At 42.0% G+C, this 21,271-nt stretch overlaps 1 protein-coding gene across 1 annotated transcript in view; it reads right to left on the minus strand.

The window, feature by feature from the left end:
- Positions 1–1,337: 1,337 nt before the first annotated feature.
- Positions 1,338–21,271, minus strand: part of MRPL3 (mitochondrial ribosomal protein L3) — a 118,392-nt gene continuing 98,458 nt past the window's right edge. Inside the window, exon 10 of the mRNA XM_073678087.1 lies at positions 1,338–1,765. Within this exon, the coding sequence (XP_073534188.1) occupies positions 1,616–1,765 (150 nt within the window). The 3' untranslated portion in view covers positions 1,338–1,615. The remainder of the gene's footprint in view (positions 1,766–21,271) is intronic.

Consider the following 21,271-nt stretch of genomic DNA (forward strand, 5'->3'; position numbering starts at 1 on the left):
AATCGGATGTCAGGTTCTGCGGACATGCGCAGTCGGACTTCCGGGACGCCTGCCGTGGGAGGACGATGCGCAATGAGCGGCGTGCACGCGCCCATTAGCACGGGCTGTCACAGGTGACTGGAATCTATTTACTACATAAAAACCCAGGCATGGCACTGCCTCAGTACCCCCCGACGAAGCAGAACGCGAAACGCGCATTGGGGTACGAGGCAGTGTGGTTTTCTATACGATGGCACATGGTGTGTATGGGTATCTATCTATTTAAACTTTACCAAACTTTGGGATTTATGATAGCACCCAAAGGGTTGCATCTTAAAGGATTTATCTCTGAGTGGCTTTTTTGTACACTAATTATTAGTCTTTGGTTATGACCCATTGAGCTGATGCTATATATTCTAATATCTGTATACATGACCTATAAGCTGGCTTTTTGATTTGTTAAACATTGTGCATTGACACTGATATTATCAACAAGTTTAATTGGTATTATAAAGCCATATGTACATGTTTAGGATATCAATTACGTAATTATACCTGATAATATATGTATTGAACTCTTATGCCAATTTTGCATCATGTTTATGATTATTGGTCTATGAATTAACTATGTTGCCGCACAAGATTATTACCTAGAACCACACTGCCTCAATCTTTTTAAAAGGGTCTTTTTTAGGGGCAATTTTTATATATAAGCTGTGTCTGCTGTTTGTGAAATAAAAATTCTTGGTATAATAAATTTATTAAAATACATGAATTTCACTTTTCGATTTATTCTAATGAGGGATGAGAATTAATGACAGCGAAGGGGGCCTTCAGCAGGCTACTCTAGCAACCCATTGCCAACTAGGGGAACGATGCGAGCTCAGAAAGGACGACCAAGCAGGATTAAACAGAATTAAGCTATAAATGCTGCTGTTCTGGGCAGATGTCGGCTCTATAACACAACCACTCATCTGTCCTCCATGGAGCGGGTTCAGCTCCTGAGCTCATTCCACACACCTGCACCGGATATATCTGCCATGGAGAATTTACTGCTTAAATGGGTTTCCCATTTAAAAAACAAAACAAAACAAAACACGGTCCATACCTGTTTGGGCATATAGACATCACAAATGCTGGGCCTCAATTTGGTATTCTATGTGCCAGAATAGTTCTAGCAAATAGCTCCTGATGAACTGATTACATGGATGGCCATATATCTTAATGGCTGACATATAATTTAACATTTGCCCTGCAGAGTCCACTGCATGAGCTTCCAAGAATTGGAGATATTTTGACATGTACTGCAAATCCAATCCCATGTAAACATACCATGTATAGTCTACTGACAAAACGCAAACATTAACAAATATTCTTTATTTCTTTATCCATTTTCCTCTTGGGAGAGCAATACAGGAATGGTACATATAAATCATTTGCTTTTAAGTATCCACTAGATCCATAAAAATCCACTGTGCATGGGCTGTAATTACAAAACCAAACTGAAGAGCTGCTTATGAAAAACAGAAGTGGCAGCTGCAGAAAGGGAAACCTGTTAGAAACCTCTGTCCTTCGGAAATTACAGAAGCACGGTGATCTGATGACAATGCCTATGTTAATAGAGATGTCAGATATGCTAAGAGTATTTGACAGAGGGCTCATTGAACTGGAATACGTCTTCGTGGTAAAGGTCTTCTGGCAGCTCTTCATCTCCATCAGCAAAATACGTAGGGAATGGAAGATTTTCAAAGCCTTTTTGTTTCCCTGCAAGTATTGTGTCCGTGACCTAGAAAACATAAGGATAAAAATATATGTATACAGATACAAAGAGGTGGTTGTGCATGCATGTTTCTCTCCATCTACTTCTATGGGAATTCAAAAACGGACAAGCATGCTTACTTGGCAATTTTTGGAACAGAACTGAGAGAGCCCTATATGTGCGACCATTTCTCCATTCAAAACTCCCATGCCTGTCCTGTTTTAATCTAATCAAATAATGTGCTCCAAACAGTCACTCAAAATATATGCCTTTACAACATGCCATAAATTCAGTATTTCTCATGTTTTATTAGTAATATATGTATCCTTTAACTTTGGACACTCTAGGAAACCGGATTTTTATTCAAGGCTTTGACTATAGAGAACAACTCATAGATGCTTGAAGCTGGATTGCATATATGTCTAAATTCTGCTTTGGGCATTTTCTCAGGCTCAGAATTCCTTTAGTTTACTCCAAAGTGCCATGGTTTGGATCCATGCCCTAAAGGTAATTTCAGATGCTTATTTGTGTTTTCTCTTGAACTTCTATTTTTTCATCCATTGTAGTCGTAGAGATTTTGTAAAAATCTTACAATTAAGCATATCCTATCATTTTGTGCATTGTGGGAGAAAGTGTAAAATATATGTCTAAAAGAATGTACTATTTTATGCTTCTGTGCTCAGAACTAAATCTTTGAGCAATTCACTTTGGTGGTGCCCTGGACTTTGTTGTATAGAGAACTATTATTTATACACCAATTAACTTCTTTTTACATAAAACCATAAAACCTTGTTAAACCATTAACAGTAAGCCCTGACATGTCCTGGGAATAATCAAAATAAATGAAGTCAAAATATAAACATTTCTCAAATATATATATTTAATTAAAAAATAGAACATGTTCTCATTAATTTACTGATAAAAGCCCTGTCTTTTAAGAAGGGAGTGAAGTCGGCTCAAGTCCGGGTTCTCCACTGAATATTTTCACAGCTGTGTGAGACTCACTGCTTCTCAGTTGGGAGACAGCATTGTATGAGAGTAGACAGATAATGCAGCATACAAATGCAGGAGAGTCTCTTACATACATAACCATTGTTAAAATGAAGCATAATTGTAAGATGGATCACTGTATATTATTGATCAGCAGGAGGCGTAAGATACACGTGTAGGTAAATCTGTGTAGTCTGGGTGCTGACGGTTCTATACAGTATGTACTGTACTAAGATTCAGATTAATCCTGTGTCTTCTTTTTAGCAGCTTAACCCTTAAGATGCAGCAATGTCCTCTTCCTTAAGGTGGTCTGCAGAATACACAGGAACATCTTATTATATGTCTAATATATAACAATATTCAGTGTAAAGTAAATTTGAGGCCAACAGGTTATAGATTAATTTATTCCCAATGTCAATGTACTAGTGATTTGACAAAAATTACAATCTAATGTAGTTCCAGGCACAAGGCTCCATTTACCATTTAGACCCGTTCACAGTTGGAACATACCAGAAAAGAAAATCTCACCGGATTTTGAGCTCACTCTGGTAAATTGAAACTAAAACCTGCCTTGCTAAGAGAAATCAACTGATTGGTTAATGATGTGCATTTGAGAAAAGGCATAATTTAATCTCCTTGTCATTCCTTACATTTTTCTCAAACACGATAGGTCTTCTACTGTCTCCTCTCCCGTTCCCGTAGAATGTAAGCCCTCAAGGGCAGGGTCCGCTTCCCTCTGTACCAGTCTATCATTGTTAGTTTGTTTACTGTAAGTGATATCTGTATTTGGTATGTAACCCCTTATGTACAGCACCATGGAATCAATGGTGATATATAAATAAATAATAATAGGCTTGGGTATATATATTTTGCTTAAAGGGTTGTCCCAAAATCAGAACTCATCACCTATTCTGATGTTGCTGATCACTGGTCTCCCATTGCTGGGTCCCTATCGCTGAGTCCCACCACTAATCCTAAACCCTATGTTCGAATGCAGTATAGCACTCAGACATTTCAGTCAGTCGCATATATTTTGAATGGAACGGCAGTGTGCATGCTTGATCACATTCCATTATCTCTGGGAGCATTTCCTGGCCTTATGGACGTCTGAGGAGCAAGGAAGAGGATCTCAACTCTTACAGACACCTATATACCGTAATTGTAGTTGCAAATCTAGACTCCAACTCATAGCTAAAGCTAAACCTTTACAGCTAAAGTGATGTGCATGCAAATATACTGCAATTAATCCAGTATTTAAAAGGTGTTCAGGATGCACCCATGTGCCAAAGTCTATTAAAAATATTGCTTTCTATAGAATATTTTAAAAGTGGGGTAAACAGAACCTCTGAAATCAAGCAGAGAAATTGCAGTCCTATAGACGGTACAAAGTATGAAATCCATTTTTCACAAAATAAAAAAAAAAAAAATAGACAAAAGCAACACCTTCTCTAAAATCACAAGCAACCACCTGTTCTATGTCTCAAAACAGCCCTCATGCAAAAACTGTTCAGAATGTGACAGCAAAGGGAAGCCACTTTCCCCAGCTGCCAGAGAACAGCTTGTGCAATCTGAAATCTATTCACGTCTGTCACAAACTTTTATGTTTGTAGATACTACAGAATATTTTTCCCACTCTAAATGGAAACTTTAGTTATAGCTCCTCATAGGTTTAATACTATAGAAAGTTATGACATATGAAAACAAATGTGCTAAGCACAGTGTAACACAAGGCAAGAAATCTACAAAAGTCTAGAAACTGCATAATGTATGTACGCACACACACATTATACAGTGCTGGCCAAAAGTATTGGCACCCCTGCAATTCTGTCAGATAATACTCAGTTTCTTCCTGAAAATGATTGCAATCACAAATTCTTTGGTATTATTCTCTTCATTTAATTTGCTTGCAAGGAAAAAACACAAAAGAGAATGAAGCAAAAATCAAATCATTGATCATTTCACACAAAACTCCAAAAAAAGGGCCGGACAAAAGTATTGGCACCCTCAGCCTAATACTTGGTTGCACAACCTTTAGCCAAAATAACTGCGAACAACCGCTTCCGGTAACCATCAATGAGTTTCTTACAATGCTCTGCTGGAATTGTAGACCATTCTTCTTTGGCAAACTGCTCCAGGTCCCTGATATTTGAAGGGTGCCTTCTCCAAACTGCCATTTTGAGATCTCTCCACAGGTGTTCTATGGGATTTAGGTCTGGACTCATTGCTGGCCACCTTAGAAGTCTCCAGTGCTTTCTCTCAAACCATTTTATAGTGCTTTTGGAAGTGTGTTTTGGGTCATTGTCCTGCTGGAAGACCCATGACCTGCAAAATTTGTTGGTAGTCTTCAGACTTCATAATGCCATGCACATGGTCAAGCAGTCCAGTGCCAGAGGCTGCAAAGCAACCCCAAAACATCAGGGAACCTCCGCCATGTTTGACTGTAGGGACCGTGTTCTTTTCTTTGAATGCCTCTTTTTTTTCCTGTACACTCTATGTTAATGCTTTTTCCCAAAAAAGCTCTACTTTTGTCTCATCTGACCAGAGAACATTCTTCCAAAACGTTTTAGGCTTTCTCAGGTAAGTTTTGGCAAACTCCAGCCTGGCTTTTTTATGTCTCGGGGTAAGAAGTGGGGTCTTCCTGGGTATCCTACCATACAGTACCTTTTCATTCAGACGTCGACTGATAGTACGGGTTGACGTTGTACCCTCGGACTGCAGGGCAGCTTGTACTTGTTTGGATGTTAGTCAAGGTTCTTTATCCACCATAAGCACAATCTTGCGTTGAAATCTCTCGTCAATTTTTCTTTTCCGTCCATATCTAGGGAGGTTAGCCACAGTGCCATGGGCTTTAAACTTCTTGATGACACTGCGCACGGAAGACACAGGAACATTCAGGTCTTTGGAGATGGACTTGTAGCCTTGAGATTGCTCATGCTTCCTCACAATTTGGTTTCTCAAGTCCTCAGACAGTTCTTTGGTCTTCTTTCTTTTCTCCATGCTCAATGTGGTACACACAAGGACACAGGACAGAGGTTGAGTCAACTTTAATCCATGTTAACTGGCTGCAAGTGTGATTTAGTTATTGCCAACACCTGTTAGGTGCCACAGGTAAACTACAGGTGCTGTTAATTACACGAATTAGAGAAGCATCACATGATTTTTCAAAGGGTGCCAATACTTTTGTCCACCCCCTTTTTTAGGTTTGGTGTGGAATTATATCCAATTTGGCTTTAGGACAATTCTTTTTGTGTTTTTTTTCATTGAAGACAGATTAAATGAAGAGAATAATACCAAAGAATTTGTGATTGCAATCATTTTCAGGAAGAAACTGAGTATTATCTGACAGAATTGCAGGGGTGCCAATACTTTTGGCCAGCACTGTATATGTATATATATATATATATATATATATATATATATATATATATATATATATATATATATACACACACACACACTGCTCAAAAAAATAAAGGGAACACAAACAACAGAATATAACTCCAAGTAAATCAAACCTCTGTGAAGTCAAACTGTCCACTTAGGAAGCAACACTGATTGATAATCAATTTCACATGCTGTTGTGCAAATGGAATAGACAATAGATGGAAATTATTGGCAATTATCAAGACGCCCTCAATAAAGGAGTGGTGCTGCAGATGGGGACCACAGACCACATCACATTACCAATGCTTTCAGGCTGATGTTTTGGTCACTTTTGAATGTTGGTTGTACTTTCACACTTGTGGTAGCATGAGACGGACTCTACAACCCACAGAAGTTGCTACCTCTGCCTTTGTGCAAGGAGGAACAGTGTGTCCAAACTTTTGGTCTGTACTGTATATATATATATAAAAAATAAAATATATATATTATATACATATAAACATACACACACACACACATACACACACACTCATACACTACGGTGCTCAGCATAAATGTGTACACCTCCTTTGAAAAGTAAGATTTTAATATCTCACTGAATACAGGAACAGGTTCCAAAATTTTGACAAGGCTCAGTGTCAATAGTTTTTTAACCCATAATATGAAAGTAAGGTTAATAATATAACTTTCATTAAAAAATCTTCAGTTTTAGGCCACATTCAGTATTTTACATCAGTATTTGTAAGCCATAATAAGGAGTGGAATAATCAGAGGAAAAGTATAATAGAAACATGTCACCACTTCTGGATTTTTCACCCACTCCTGATTTTGGCTAACAAATACTAAACGCATGAACGTGGCTTTACTCAAAGTAGTTGATGGAAAATTAACATATTCCACATCAAACACTACTACACCTAGTATTTTCAATCGCATCCAAAATTGTAAAAAACAGCACCAACTCTTTTATTCATGGAATGAACTAGTTGGTGACATATTGCAACACTTTAATTCATTTCTCTAAAAGCATTGTGCTTATAGTGAAAAATGGCCTTGACAGTGTTCTTATGTAGGGCTGCATGAATGCTCCTGGTGCCGGGGAGCTACATTTCATTGATAGTATCATGAATTCACAGATGACCTGCTCTATATTGAAAAAAAAGATGCTACCATCTCTAAGTATCCTAGGTAGACATGCACTTTTCCAAAGTGACAGCGATCCAAAACACACATCTGTTGCATAACTGGAGAAGAACAGGGTGAAGTGATTCAGTGGCCAAGTGTGTCTCCTGATCTGAAAATAAGTGAAACATCTAGGGGGAAGAGAGACAAGTTGAGGATCACTCTCCATTCAACATCTAGGCTCTAAAATAGGTCATTCTTGAAGAATGGAAAAAGATAGATGTTGCAAAATGTCATCAACTTGTTCATTCCATGCCTAGAAGACTTGGTCCTGTCCTTAAAAATCACGGAGATCATAAAAAATACTAGATGTGAACGTTTTTGATGTGGGGTGTATTCATATTTCAAATTAACTCCACAAAACTGAAGATTTCGTAATGAAAATTATATTAACCTTCCATTCATATTATGGGTTAAAAAATGTTCTAGGATGCTCAGAAAATTTTGTAAATTGCTCGTGCTCAAGGAGATATTGATTAAAATCTTACTTTTCAAAAGGGGTGTACCAACTTATGCTGAGCACTGTATACATAAAAAATGAATGGGAATATAAACAAAAATGAGGAATATGTTATGATTTAGGAAGAATATATTCAAGATGGGTTAAACTGTCCAATTTTCATCAACCTATCCTTATTGACCATCTTTTTCAGCGCATTTTCCTTAGCCCTGCGGCTGAGTTCTCGCACTGCTCAGCACAAGCTGCAACTGTCAGTCAGGCTGGATAGGTGGAGACTGAATAACCTTGGACTTATGAGCACTTATAATGTAATATAACGATTATACAGCCATACAAAAATGGATTTTCAAATTAAATATATCGGGCCTAAGAGATCTTTTCAATAATGTAAACAGTTTGTATTACAAAAAAAATTTGAGCTTGTGCTAATACTGTAGCAATAAATGAGAAGGCACTTTTTAGGGGAGAGTGATTTTTTTAAACTGGTAACAGGGAAAATCATACCTATGTCAGTATAAACAAAAAAAATACAGCTGCACTCTGAAATGCCATAATATGCAAACACTGAATATATGAAATTGGAACTACCTTATTGCTATAGAAAACATGCTTAAAAATGAAGGTACTTGGCACAGAAATTGGCCAATTCATGATAGTCCAACATCCAGCGACAAGGCGCATCCCTTTGATGGGACCCTAACCTAAATGCCTGAAAAGCCTACAATTTTAAGGGCAGGCAGGATCCAGCTCTAATTAAAAATGCCTTAAGCTGATCGCAAGAGTTCTCAGTCAGAAGCAGTATGTAGCGTTGGCGTCCCTGCCTCCTGCTAGGCAGAGATGCCGTTCCTCTCACCTCCCTGCTCCGTCCTCGGCGTCCTCTTCCAGCGCTGCTGGCAGCATTCGCCGCTTCCCGGGCACTGTGCTTAGGTGGCGCGCGCTCCCTCTCTCAAAGGGGCCGTGCGCGCCGTCCTAAGGAGTCCCCGGCCAATTGCTGGTGGAGCTCCCATATATAAGGCACCTCCTCCAAAATGGAGGTGCCCGAGCAAAGTTGTTGCAAAGCCTTTCACCTCTGCTTCAGCCCTCAGGTTCCGTTGCCAGTCTGCTTTCCAGCTCTGTCTACCTGCTTGCATTCCTGCGGTCCGACAGTCTGTCTACCTGCATCCGCCAGTCTGTCTATGGACCAGTCCGCCGGCGGATCAGGAAGCACCTGCCTGATACCTGCCTGAGACCACCTGCCAGCCAGCCGAGAGACTCTTACCCGCTTCACCTGGGAGCGCTCACCTGCTACCCACCAGCTAGCCTACCTGGAGGCTCTGCCGTCACTTGCTGTGACCACCTGCCAGCCAGCCGAGAGACTCTTACCCGCTCACCTGCTACCTGCCTGCTAGCCTACCTGGAGGCTCTGCCGTCACTTGCCGTGACCACCTGCCTGTCTAGAGACTCTTACCTTGCTGTCACTTGCCGTGACCACCAGCCTGCCTAGAGACTCTTACCCTGCTGTTACTTGCCGTGACCACCCGCCTGTCAAGAGACTCTTACCCTGCTGTCACTTGCCGTGACCTCCTGCCCTTCTACCCAGAGACTGTTCCTGTCACTTGCCGTGACTACCTGCCCGCCTTCTCTGGGAGCCACCCGCTTCCTTACAAGGACTGCCCCTTTGTATAGTAGCTCAGAGGTTCCACCTCCCAGACCCGTTACACAGTATACTATAAATATAAAAAAACTGACCAACACCTTCAAACAGAATAGGACAAGTGCGAACAGGTGCAAGACGTCACAACTACGCAATATAACCAAGAAACACGTATATTACTTACCAGTAATGTGTTTTTCAGAACCCATGACAGCACAACGAGAGAGGGGATCCGCCCTTCAAGGACAGGAAACCTTCAAGATAAAAAGGGCGGCGCCTCTCTCCGACTCAGTGGATTACAGAGCATGAGCGGACACTCCAGTTAGAGTACATTAATCTTATTAACTATATACAAATTCCACCCATGTGAATACTTCAATACCCACCAACCGGAATGTGATCACCATAGTAACAGGGAGGGAATATAAAGGTGCAGTCATGGGTTTTGAAAAAAACACATTACCGGTAAGTAATACACGTGTTTTTCTGTCACCCATGACGGCATAACGAGAGAATTACAGAGAACTAGGTATGTAAGGGAGGGACCACAGCCTGCAGAACCCTTCTCCCAAACGTGAGATCAGAGGAGGCGGAAAGGTCAAGCCTATAGTGATTATAGAAAGTGGACGGAGATGACCATGTGGCCGCCTTACATATTTGCTCAATGGGCACGCTCTTTCTGCCCACGAAGCTGCCATGGCCCTTGTAGAGTGGGCCTTCAGAATGTCAGGAGGATCTCTGCCTGACCCCGCATAGACCATCGTTATGGCTTTCCGGATCCACCTTGATAGAGTGCCTTTTGAGACCTTCGTCCCTTTCCAGGAGCCCTGAAAGGAGCCAAATAGAGCCCTATCCTTCCTCCATGAGCTTGTGGATGCTAAATAATGTATAAGGCATCTCCTGACATTCAAGGTATGACATTTTTCCTCCTAGCTATTTTTTGGTTGAGGACAGAAGGTTGGTAGGGCTATCTCCTGAGACAAGTTAAACTTGGATACAATTTTAGGTAGGAAAGCAGGGTCTGGTCTCAAGACTACTCTATCGTCTAGAATTAAGGTGAAAGGTGGATCTGCAGATACAGCCTGTAACTCACTAACCTTCCGTGCTGATGTTAAGGCCACAAGAAGTATTGTTTTTAGGGTAAGTAACTTTATAGACCCTGAGCTAAGAGGCTCAATGGGAGAATTTGTTAATGCGTTTAGCACTGAGTTCAAATCCCAAGAAGGGTCCCTTATTATAGGGGCTGGTTTGGCTCTACTACATGCCCTCACAAACCTGGAAATCCATTTGTTACCGGCCAGATTATGATTATACAAGGCCCCTAAGGCAGAGATTTGGACCTTTAGGGTGCTAACCGCTAGGCCTTTTTCCATCGCTTTCTGAAGAAATTCCAAAATGGCCTTTACAGGAACCCCCCGCCTCCCCGGGAGAATCTCTCAGATGACAAGAATTTCTTCCAGGTTCTACCGTAAATCCTAGTAGTGATCGGTAGTAGTAACTAGATTTGATGAGAATCCCTGACCTTCTAGCAATGACCTCTCAAGTTTCAGGCCACTAAGTGCAATCCTTCCACCTGAGGATGGAATATAGGACCTTGAGCAAGAAGGTCGGGAATCTCTGGAAGAATCCAGGGGTTTGTGATTGACATGCTTCTCAGCCAAAAGAACCATGGTCTCTTGGGCCAGAAGGGGGCTATAAGGACCACTTGTGCTTGATCCTCCCGGATCTTCCTCAACACTGCTGGAATTAGGCAAGTTGGGGAAAAGGCGTAGGGCAGACTGAAATCCCATCTGCACTGGAAGGTGTCTACTACTAGAGGATTTTCTGTGGGATTTAGTGAACAGAACTTTTTAATTTGCTGTTCTGACGGGTCGCAAATAGGTCGACCTATGGAGACCCCCACATGGCAACTAGCTGTCGGAAGACTGAATGATTTAGGGTCCATTCTCCTTGCAATTGTGGCCTGCGACTTAGAAAGTCTGCCTTCATGTTGTCCTCTCCTCTGATATGAAGGGCATTTAACGAAAGAACTTTCCCTTCCACTAGAGAAAATATCCTCCCCTCAACCCGCATAAGAGATTTTGAGCGAGTTCCCCGCTGATGATTCACATATGCTACAGTGACCTAGTTGTCGGACAGAATTTTTACGTGATGTCCTTATAGAAGGGGTAAGAAGCTGATTAGTGCATTCTCTACTGCTAGTAGTTCCCACATGTTTGAAGACTCCAGACTCTCCACCTCTGACCAAGTCCCCTGTAGCGGGTGGTTGTCTAGGTGCGGCCCCCACCCCCTGGGGCTGGCGTCTGTGGTAATTACTCTGGTAATAAGGGGCGCCCAGGGGACACCTGTTCGGAACGTGTCCATCCTTAACCACCAGTGCAGTGACTGAATTACATTGTGAGGGAGTATCAATCTGCCCTCCAGATGCCCCTGGAGGATGACCTAGTTTTTTAGGACGTCCCATTTTAACTCTCTTGAGTGAAATTGGGCCCAGCATACTGCCGGAATGCAGGTCCTTTCCTAGGCTGGAAGGAAGAGAGAAAGCCTCCCTCCCACCTGGGATAAAGAGTCATTTTGGGGGTTTACGACTATCTTGGGAGGGCCGACCGAATAAAAACCCTTTCCCTCTCCTGGAACGATCCCCCCCATCTAGGTTGTTCCGTGGATGTTCTTCTGCAGGTAAATTTCTTCCTCCGAAAGGACTGTTTGAAAGCCAAGAAGGATGATTTTTGAAATCCCTTCTTGTTGTCCCCTGCTTTTTCAAGAATTGTGTCAAGAGAGGTACCAAAAAGAAAATCTCCTTCACACGGAAGAGAACATAATTTCCCTTTTGTCTGTATATCCCCTGGGCAACATTTCAGCCAGACTGCTCTACGGCCGGCATTAGACAGGGCCGCAGATCTAGCCGCTAATCTGGTGGATTCTGCAGAGGCATCAGATAATAAGGCCGCAGCTCCTTTCAATACTGGAAGAGTAGCCAGAATGGGGTCCTGTGACTCACTTTTAACCTGGTCTTCTAACCTGTCTAACCAAACCATGAGGGATCTTGCAGTACAGGTTGCGGCTATGGCTGGTTTCAATGCCCCTGCTGATGATTCCCAGGTACCCTTAAGGAAGGTATCTACCTTCCGGTCCAGTGGGTCCTTCAGCATCAGTGTATCTTCAAAAGGGAGAGAAGATTTTTTAGAATCCTTGGACACCGCAACATCCAGCTTCGGGGCCTTATTCCAGGATGCGGTATCTTCCTCATCAAGGGGATATTTTCTTTTGAAGGAGGATGGAAGAGGAGCCTTTTTCTCCGGCCTATCCCACTCCTAAGCCCCTGTTTCTTCCGATCCAGGGTACTGAACATTATATCCTGGACTGATTTTTTTGCCTTCTGGTCAACTAACCCCATTGTGGACCTGACGGCTTTAACTAAGCTATCAACTCTCTCCAGGGGAAAACAATAACCTGTGCCTGTCTCTCTATCCGAAGAGGAATAGTTAGGAGAGTCATCCAGCATTCCCTCATCGGATTCTGAATCTGAAAGGGTGGGTGGGGTTTTTGCTCTATGGGTCTGGGACACTTCTTTTGCTTGAGAAAACGATTTTAGCGATCTTTCCACCTCAGATCTAATAAGGGTTTTTAAATCTGAAGCAAAGGTTGGAGCTCCAACCGAAATTGTTTCTTCAATAGATAGCTGGCATAACTTTTTAGGCCAGTCCTTAGTCAGACCACGTTCACACAGGGCACACACCCTGTATTTGGATTTCCCTGTACATTTTTTTTAGGGACACCCCAACGAGAGGAAAAGGAGGAAAGAAAGGGAGAGAGACAAAACACATTAATACGTCGACTTTCGCGTAGCTCAATCACTACCTAGTAGATAAAAACAGGCTACCGAAACGGGAGGCAGGACGGTATCCGACATTTCTCCTCGGGAGACCGTGGAATCATCAATCCTGCTTGAGCTATGCCGGCTGGATTTTGAATCCTTGGTGCTGCGTCGTCGCTTCCAGTCGCGCCCCGTGACGTCACATCCGGGGTTGCCGCCCACCATACTGTGTAGGTGCCGCAAACCCCCGCACGCGGGGAGACCAGTGTTGGCGCCCTCCGCAGCGCTTCCAGCACGCACAGGACCGGCCGCAGCAGAGACTGAGCCCTGCCACAACCGACTGACCCTGGTCTGGGTAAGTTGTTGCTGTCGCCGCCAAGTCAGAAGGTCCCCCATCAAGGACAGGAAACCACTGAGGCGGAGAGAGGAGCCGCCCTTTTTATCTTGAAGGTTTCCTGTCCATGAAGGGTGGATCCCCTCTCTCGTTGTGCCGTCATGGGTGACAGAAAAAATACAGCTGCACTCTGAAATGCTATAATCTGCAAGCATTGAATATATGAAATTGGAACGGCATTACTGCTGCAGAAAATATGACACAGAGTACACGTGTATCAGGGGCAGCAGTCATGGTTAGGGTTGTCCTGTTCTAGTTAGTACTGACAAGGTGTATTGAAAATCCAAAGAAAGTAGCAAACGTGTACATTTTGTTTTTTGACTGTAAAGCAAATGAAAAACATTTAAAAAATGGTGATTGGGAAAATAGCACCAAACAAAAAAAGTAGAATATTAGTGTAGAGGTGCAAAATATTTTGGTGTGGTAATGTGCAGTTGGGAATTTAGATGTATTAACTGTAGTGATGTACAATAGTACACTGAACATTGAATTGAAAAAACCAAGAAGGAAAAGTTGTGGACTTGTGGAAATCACTGGACTGATAAACACATTAATGATATGCAAATGATAAAAAAATAGAAACAAAACTTTCAAAAATCTAGATTTATTCATTATCTACCAAATAGTGTCTCTGCACTTCTCTACTTGAGCACATCTCGGTCATCATTGGTTGGTCAATAATTGCAAAGTGAGCTGCCAGCAGAGGATCTTGATAATTTGCATGCCCAAGTCCATTAATAACCTCATTGATAGCATTTAAGGTGTGTAAGTGTGTGTATTTCTACACGTGGTGCTTATGCTCAATACTGAATAAATCGAGATGTTTGGTTCCATTTTTTTTTTTATCATTTGCATATCATTAACACGTATATAAATTGTGGAATTACTATAATTCCACGACCTTCTTGGTGTTGCAATTTCAATGTTGAGGAGTGTAGAAAAGAAAAAGAGTCCAGATCTACGTTTCACTATTTTTTACAATTTTAAAAAGATCCACAAGATCCCAACCCTCATCATAGAGGACTTCAACATCCCCATCAGTAATCCACTCTCCCCATCTGACTCCCACCTTTTATCTCCAACCTCCTCCTTCGACCTTCACAGATTACTAACTCTCCTACTCACAAAGATGGAAACACGATGGACCTGATCTTCCCTCGGCTCTGCTCAGTGCGTGATTTTACTAACTCCCCTCTTCCACACTCTGATCACAATCTTGTTTCATTATAACAGTCGCCCCGCTCAGGACATCCCCATATACCACACTTATAGAAATATATATGGCATTAACACCCAGAAACTTATTAAGAAATCAAAGTAGTCATTGGCCCCGATCTCCTCCCTCTCATGTCCTGTCTCTGCACTGAAACATTATAATGATACATTGCAGAGTGCCCTGGATGAAGCTGCACCTCCTACACAGAGAACAACTTGGGACAGATGGCGACAACCCTGGCACATGGTGCAAACATGTTTTCTCCAGCGGTGCTTCAGGTGCGCTGAACGTCTGTGGAGAAAATCCAATCAGGCCAAAGATTTCATCCATAAGTTTATACTTAAAACATACAACTCCGCCTTTCACCTGTCTATACAAGCCTGTTTCAATATCCTCATCACCTCACTTTCCAAAAATCCTAAACGCCTCTGACTCTATTCATTCCCTTCTCCATCCAAGAGTGAAAGCCCCGACTACCGACCTCAGCGCTGACGATTTGGTTAATTATGTCAAGGAAAATATTGACCATATCAGACAGGAAATTTTCTCCTAATACCATGAACGATCCTCCCTCTCCCATTGCATATAACTCATTCTCGGTCTTTGAACCAGTCACGGAAGAAGTGATCAGGCTCCTTGCATCTTCTTGCCCTACTATCTGCACCAGTGACCCTTTTCCCTCACATCTCCTCCAGTCCCTTTCCCTGGCTATCACCACTCACCTAACTAAATATTTAACCTCTCTCTCTCTCATCTGGTATCTTTCCCTCCTCATTTAAACACTCCAGCATACATCCATTACTTAAAAAACCATCCTTCGACCAAAACTGTGCTGCTAACTACAGACATGTTTCCAATCTTCCCTTCATCTCTAAACTCCTGGAACACTTGGTCTACTCCCGTCCAATCCACTATCTCTCAGATAACGCTCTTCTTGACCCTCTACAATCCGGTTTCCGCTCTTTACACTCCACTGAAACTGCCCTCACTAAAGTCTCTAATGATCTACTAACAGCTAAATCTAATAGTCACTACTCCCTGATTCTCCTGGATCTCTCTGCAGAATTCGACATCGTGGATCACCAGCTCCTCCTCATGATGCTCTGCTCCATAAGGCTCAAGAACACTGTTGTCTCCTGGTTCTCCTCCTACCTATCTGACCGCTCCTTCACAGTATATTTAGATTGCTCCTCTTCCTCCCCTTTTCCCCTTACTGTCGGGGTTCCTTGAGGATCACTCCTAGGCCCCTCCCCCCTCTTCTCCTTATACACCACCCCTATTGGACAAACAATCAGTAGATCTGGTTTTCAGTACCATCTGTATGCTGACACCCAATTATACACATCGTCTCCTGACCTCACCTCTGATTGTCTTTCTGCTGTCTCTAAATTATGTCCTCCCTCTATCTGAAACTGAACCCGTCAAAAACGGAACTTCTTGTGTTTCCTCCCTCCACTAACCTACCTGTGCCCAATATTGCCATCTGTGTGAGTGGCTCCACCATTACTCCCCAGCACTCCCCAACAACAAGCCCGCTGTCTTGGGGTCATACTTGATTCAGATCTTTCCTTCTCACCCCACAGCCAATCACTCGCCCGCTCATGTTATGTTACACCTCAAAAACATTTTTTTAGAATTCGAACTTTTCTTACCTTTGACTCAGAATCAGAGCGACAGTAAGTTTTTGCATTCTCGTCTGGACTACAGCAACTCTCTACTAATCGGTCTCCCTCTTACTAAACTTTCCCCTCTCCAATCTGTCCTAAATGCAGCAGCCAGGATCATACTCCTCACCAACCGTTACACCGATGCCTCCACCCTGTACCATTGGTTGCATTGTTTACCCATCCGCTACACCACTATAAACTCATTGCCCTAACCCACAAAGAGCTCCAGCACCGCCCTACATCCCCTCCCTCGTCTCAGTCTACCACCCTACACGTACACTCCATTCTGCTGATTACCCAAGATTAACATCCTCAATAATCCAAACCTTCCACTCCCATCTCCAAAACTTCTTGCGTGCTGGGCCAATTCTTTGGAACATATTACCCAGGACTCTTCGATTAATCCCCAATACCCACAGTTTTAAGCGTGCCGTAAAAAAGCATTTCTTTAGACTGGTCTATCGCCTCACCTCACTTATCTAACTATCCCCCCTTTTCTTCCAAATCAGGACCCTTGTATCATCTGTTTACACACCTCCGTGTACTTAACAGACTTCTGTGTCTGTACTTGTTCACATACTGGTTGGTGACTGGTTCATTTATCATTATGTGATTAGCCTATTTATTACACTGATGGGTGACCATACAATACAAGCAAATGTTACCATCCACCCTCCGTGTCTCCCCTATTTCCTCACAGATTGTAAGCTTGCGAGCAGGGCCCTCTCTCCTCCTGGTATCTGTTGATTTATGCGATTATTTTTATTCAGAAATGTCTTTTATTGTCTGTACAAGTCCCCTCTACAGTGTAAAGTGCTGCGGAATATGTTGGCGCTATAGAAATAAAAATTATTATTATATTAATTATTAATAATAAATTATTGATGTAATGGTACAAAACATTTACATACTATTAAAGGGAATCTGTTACCAAGTTATTGCTACCTAATCTGAGAGCACCATGATGTAGATGCAGAGACCCGGATTCCAGTGATGTATCACTTACTGGGCTACGTAGTGTAGTTTTTATAAAACCACTTTTTTCAGCAGGAGATTTTCAGTAGAGGACTAGAAATCCAGCTGCCAGGTAGTCAAGCCATGTCCCACCACTGATTGGCAGGTTTCGGCTAATGCACAGCATACACAGAAAGCTGCCAATCCATGGTGTGGGCGGGGTTATACCGAGCTCAGCATTCAGAAAACTGCTGGATCTGCAGCAGAGAGAACAGTTTTAATCAAAAACTGCAGTAAAGTAAGTGATACATTGTTGGAATCAGGGTCTTTGTCTTTAAATCATGCTGTTCTCACATGGTGTAGCAAAAACCTGCTGACAGACTCAGTTTAACCAACTGATAATTATGTTGTTAACTAGTGGACAGTAGACGTTTAAAACCGAACCAGACTTCTACACAAGAGGTCTACTATAGCACAATAAACTGTAAATCTACCAAAAGTTCATATATTCTGTTGCTATATAAATTATACCATTAACGTTAACATTTTACACCAGACAAGTGCATGTGTCCACTCTTTTCACCCGAAAGCTCAGGCAAGTCAAGTGTGCATTTCTGTGGATGAGTCAGGAGAAAAACTACACTATGTAACCCAGTCAGTGATACAGCACTGGAATTTGGGCCTCTGCACCTACAGTATAGACCAAAAGTTTGGACACACCTTCTCATTTAAAGATTTTTCTGTATTTTCATGACTTTGAAAATTGTACATTCACACTGAAGGCATCAAAACTATGAATTAACACATGTGGAATTATATACTTAACAAAAAAGTGTGAAACAACTGAAAATATGTCTTATATTCTAGGTTCTTCAAAGTAGCCACCTTTTGCTTTGATGACTGCTTTGCACACTCTTGGCATTCTCTTGATGAGCTTCAAGAGGTAGTCACCGGAAATGGTCTTCCAACAATCCTGAAGGAGCTCCCAGAGATGCTTAGCACTTGTTGGCCCTTTTGCCTTCACTCTGTGGTCCAGCTCACCTCAAACCATCTCGATTGGGTTCAGGTCTGGTGACTGTGGAGGCCAGGTCATCTGGCGTAGCACCCCATCACTCTCCTTCTTGGTCAAATAGCCCTTACACAGCCTGGAGGTGTGTTTGGGTTCATTGTCCTGTTGAAAAATAAATGATGGTCCGACTAAACAAAAAAAAACCAGATGGAATAGCATGCTGCTGCAAGATGCTGTGGTAGCTATGCTGGTTCAGTATGCCTTCAATTTTGAATAAATCCCCAACAGTGTCACCAGCAAATCACCCCCACACCATCACACCTCCTCCTTCATGCTTCACGGTGGGAACCAGGCATGTAGAGTCCATCCGTTCACCTTTTCTGCATCGCACAAAGACACGGTGGTTGGAACCAAAGATTTCAAATTTGGACTCATCAGACCAAAGCACAGATTTCCACTGGTCTAATGTCCATTCCTTGTGTTCTTTAGCCCAAACAAGTCTCTTCTGCTTGTTTCCTGTCCTTAGCAGTGGTTTCCTAGCAGCTATTTTACCATGAAGGCCTGCTGCACAAAGTCTCCTCTTAACAGTTGTTGTAGAGATGTGTCTGCTGCTAGAACTCTGTGTGGCATTGACCTGGTCTCTAATCTGAGCTGCTGTTAACCTGCAATTTCTGAGGCTGGTGACTCGGATAAACTTATCCTCAGAAGCAGAGGTGACTCTTGGTCTTCCTTACCTGGGGCGGTCCTCATGTGAGCCAGTTTCTTTGTAGCGCTTGATGGTTTTTGCAACTGCACTTGGGGACACTTTCAAAGTTTGCCCAATTTTTCGGACTGACTGACCTTCATTTCTTAAAGTAATGATGGCCATCACTTGTTTTTCTTTACTTAGCTGCTTTTTTCTTGCTATAATACAAATTCTAACAGTCTATTCAGTAGGACTATCAGCTGTGTATCCACCAGACTTCTGCACAACACAACTGATGGTCCCAACCCCATTTATAAGGCAAGAAATCCCACTTATTAAACCTGACAGGGCACACCTGTGAAGTGAAAACCATTTCCGGTGACTACCTCTTGAAGCTCATCAAGAGAATGCCAAGAGTGTGCAAAGCAGTCATCAAAGCAAAAGGTGGCTACTTTGAAGAACCTAGAATATAAGACATATTTTCAGTTGTTTCCCACTTTTTTGTTAAGTATATAATTCCACATGTGTTAATTCATAGTTTTGATGCCTTCAGTGTGAATGTACAATTTTCAAAGTCATGAACATACAGAAAAATCTTTAAATGAGAAGGTGTGTCCAAACTTTTGGTCTGTACTGTACATCATGCTCAGTTGTTCAATGTGTGTAGCAGCCACTGCCGAAAATTGCAGATCAGTTCCTGATCTCTTGAATAGGATCTAATCTGCAGGTTTTGGCAGCAGCCACTAAACACATTAAATGGAGGTGTGCTGTTCAACTCCATTCAATATTCAGGTCTGGCCGGGACTAATGACAGCTAATTGGTGGCAGTAATAGGCATCGAACCCTCTCCGAACTGATATTGATGACATATCCTAAGGATAGTTTATCAACATTAAAATGTCCAAGCAATCCTTTATAAAGTAGAGAGGCCTCCAATCCAGTTACAAAACAGCCTAAGGACCATTCTCTGGAAATACTTTTGTTCTCAGGTAGAAAAATGGCCCATAAAATACTATAATTTTTGATGGGCTGTCTATAATTTTTACGTGTATGGCAACATTTACATGTTCAGTATTTGGTCAGTATTCAGTATAAAATACAAAAGTGGTGACGTGTTTCTATTCTACTTTTCCTCTGATTGTTCCACTCCTAATTTTGGCTTACAAATACTGATGTAAAATACTCACCAAATACTGAACGTGTGAACGTGGCCAAAAAGTCTTTATTTCTTAATGTTGTTCTGATAAACTGAAAACTGTGCTTTGAAAGTAATGCTAGGGCCCAACTTTCAAGTAAAAGCTACTCAATGATCAAAAGTATTTAAACAGTCATTTTGCCACGGTGCTCGGCTGTTCACCATGTGTCCATCTTCTGAGAGCCCTGGGGGAAGCCACGACCAGTCATTCCCTACCATCCACCCAATGTGATGGTAATTCAGATGTTTAGCAGTAACAATGCTCAGGTTTCAGTGAACATCAATGGAAAGAGATCCGATAGTGTCATTTTACCTGGTTTTCAGGATCATAGACACTTTTAAAATGTACAAATTTATTAACATATTGGAAAAATCACTTGAAAAAGCACCCTTCAAAAATGCTTTCCTGCTTTTTGGACATTAATAAAAAAAATACATAATTGTGGTATAAAATATATATATTTATAACAGGACATTATTGGACTGTAAGGGAATGGATATGTGTCATTTGATTTGTGGTCTACAGGACAGAAATGTCTTATGTAAAAGATGAGATAAAACAGTATTTTACCAGACTCGGCAGTGAAAATATATAGAGGTCAGCAAGCTCATCTCACTAACAATACAAGTTAGCAGGTCGGTTCTGATCTCGGAGACAAAAAAGGAAAATCAATTCATCATCTCTAACAAGCACTTCAACAAACCCCAGAATAAGGAAAGAGAAATAGTGACTGTCTAGAGAATGAAGAATCAATCGCTTTTTCCTAAAGAATGCATCTTATATTGGCAGGCAGATAGTTTCAAAAGGAAGAGGAGTTGTGTGCTCGCTCTCTACGTAAAGGGCTGACAGGAGATTGGCAGTGTTGTATTCTTTCTTGTGGCACCTCTGAATGGAAATCATCCCGCTCGGCTCACAATTTCTACACTTCTAAATTCAACACTTACAG

The sequence above is a fragment of the Phyllobates terribilis genome, unplaced genomic scaffold (genome assembly GCF_046119375.1).
Source record: "Phyllobates terribilis strain yellow unplaced genomic scaffold, ASM4611937v1 Scaffold_4__5_contigs__length_816908805, whole genome shotgun sequence".
Classification (NCBI taxonomy): Eukaryota; Metazoa; Chordata; class Amphibia; order Anura; family Dendrobatidae; genus Phyllobates; species Phyllobates terribilis.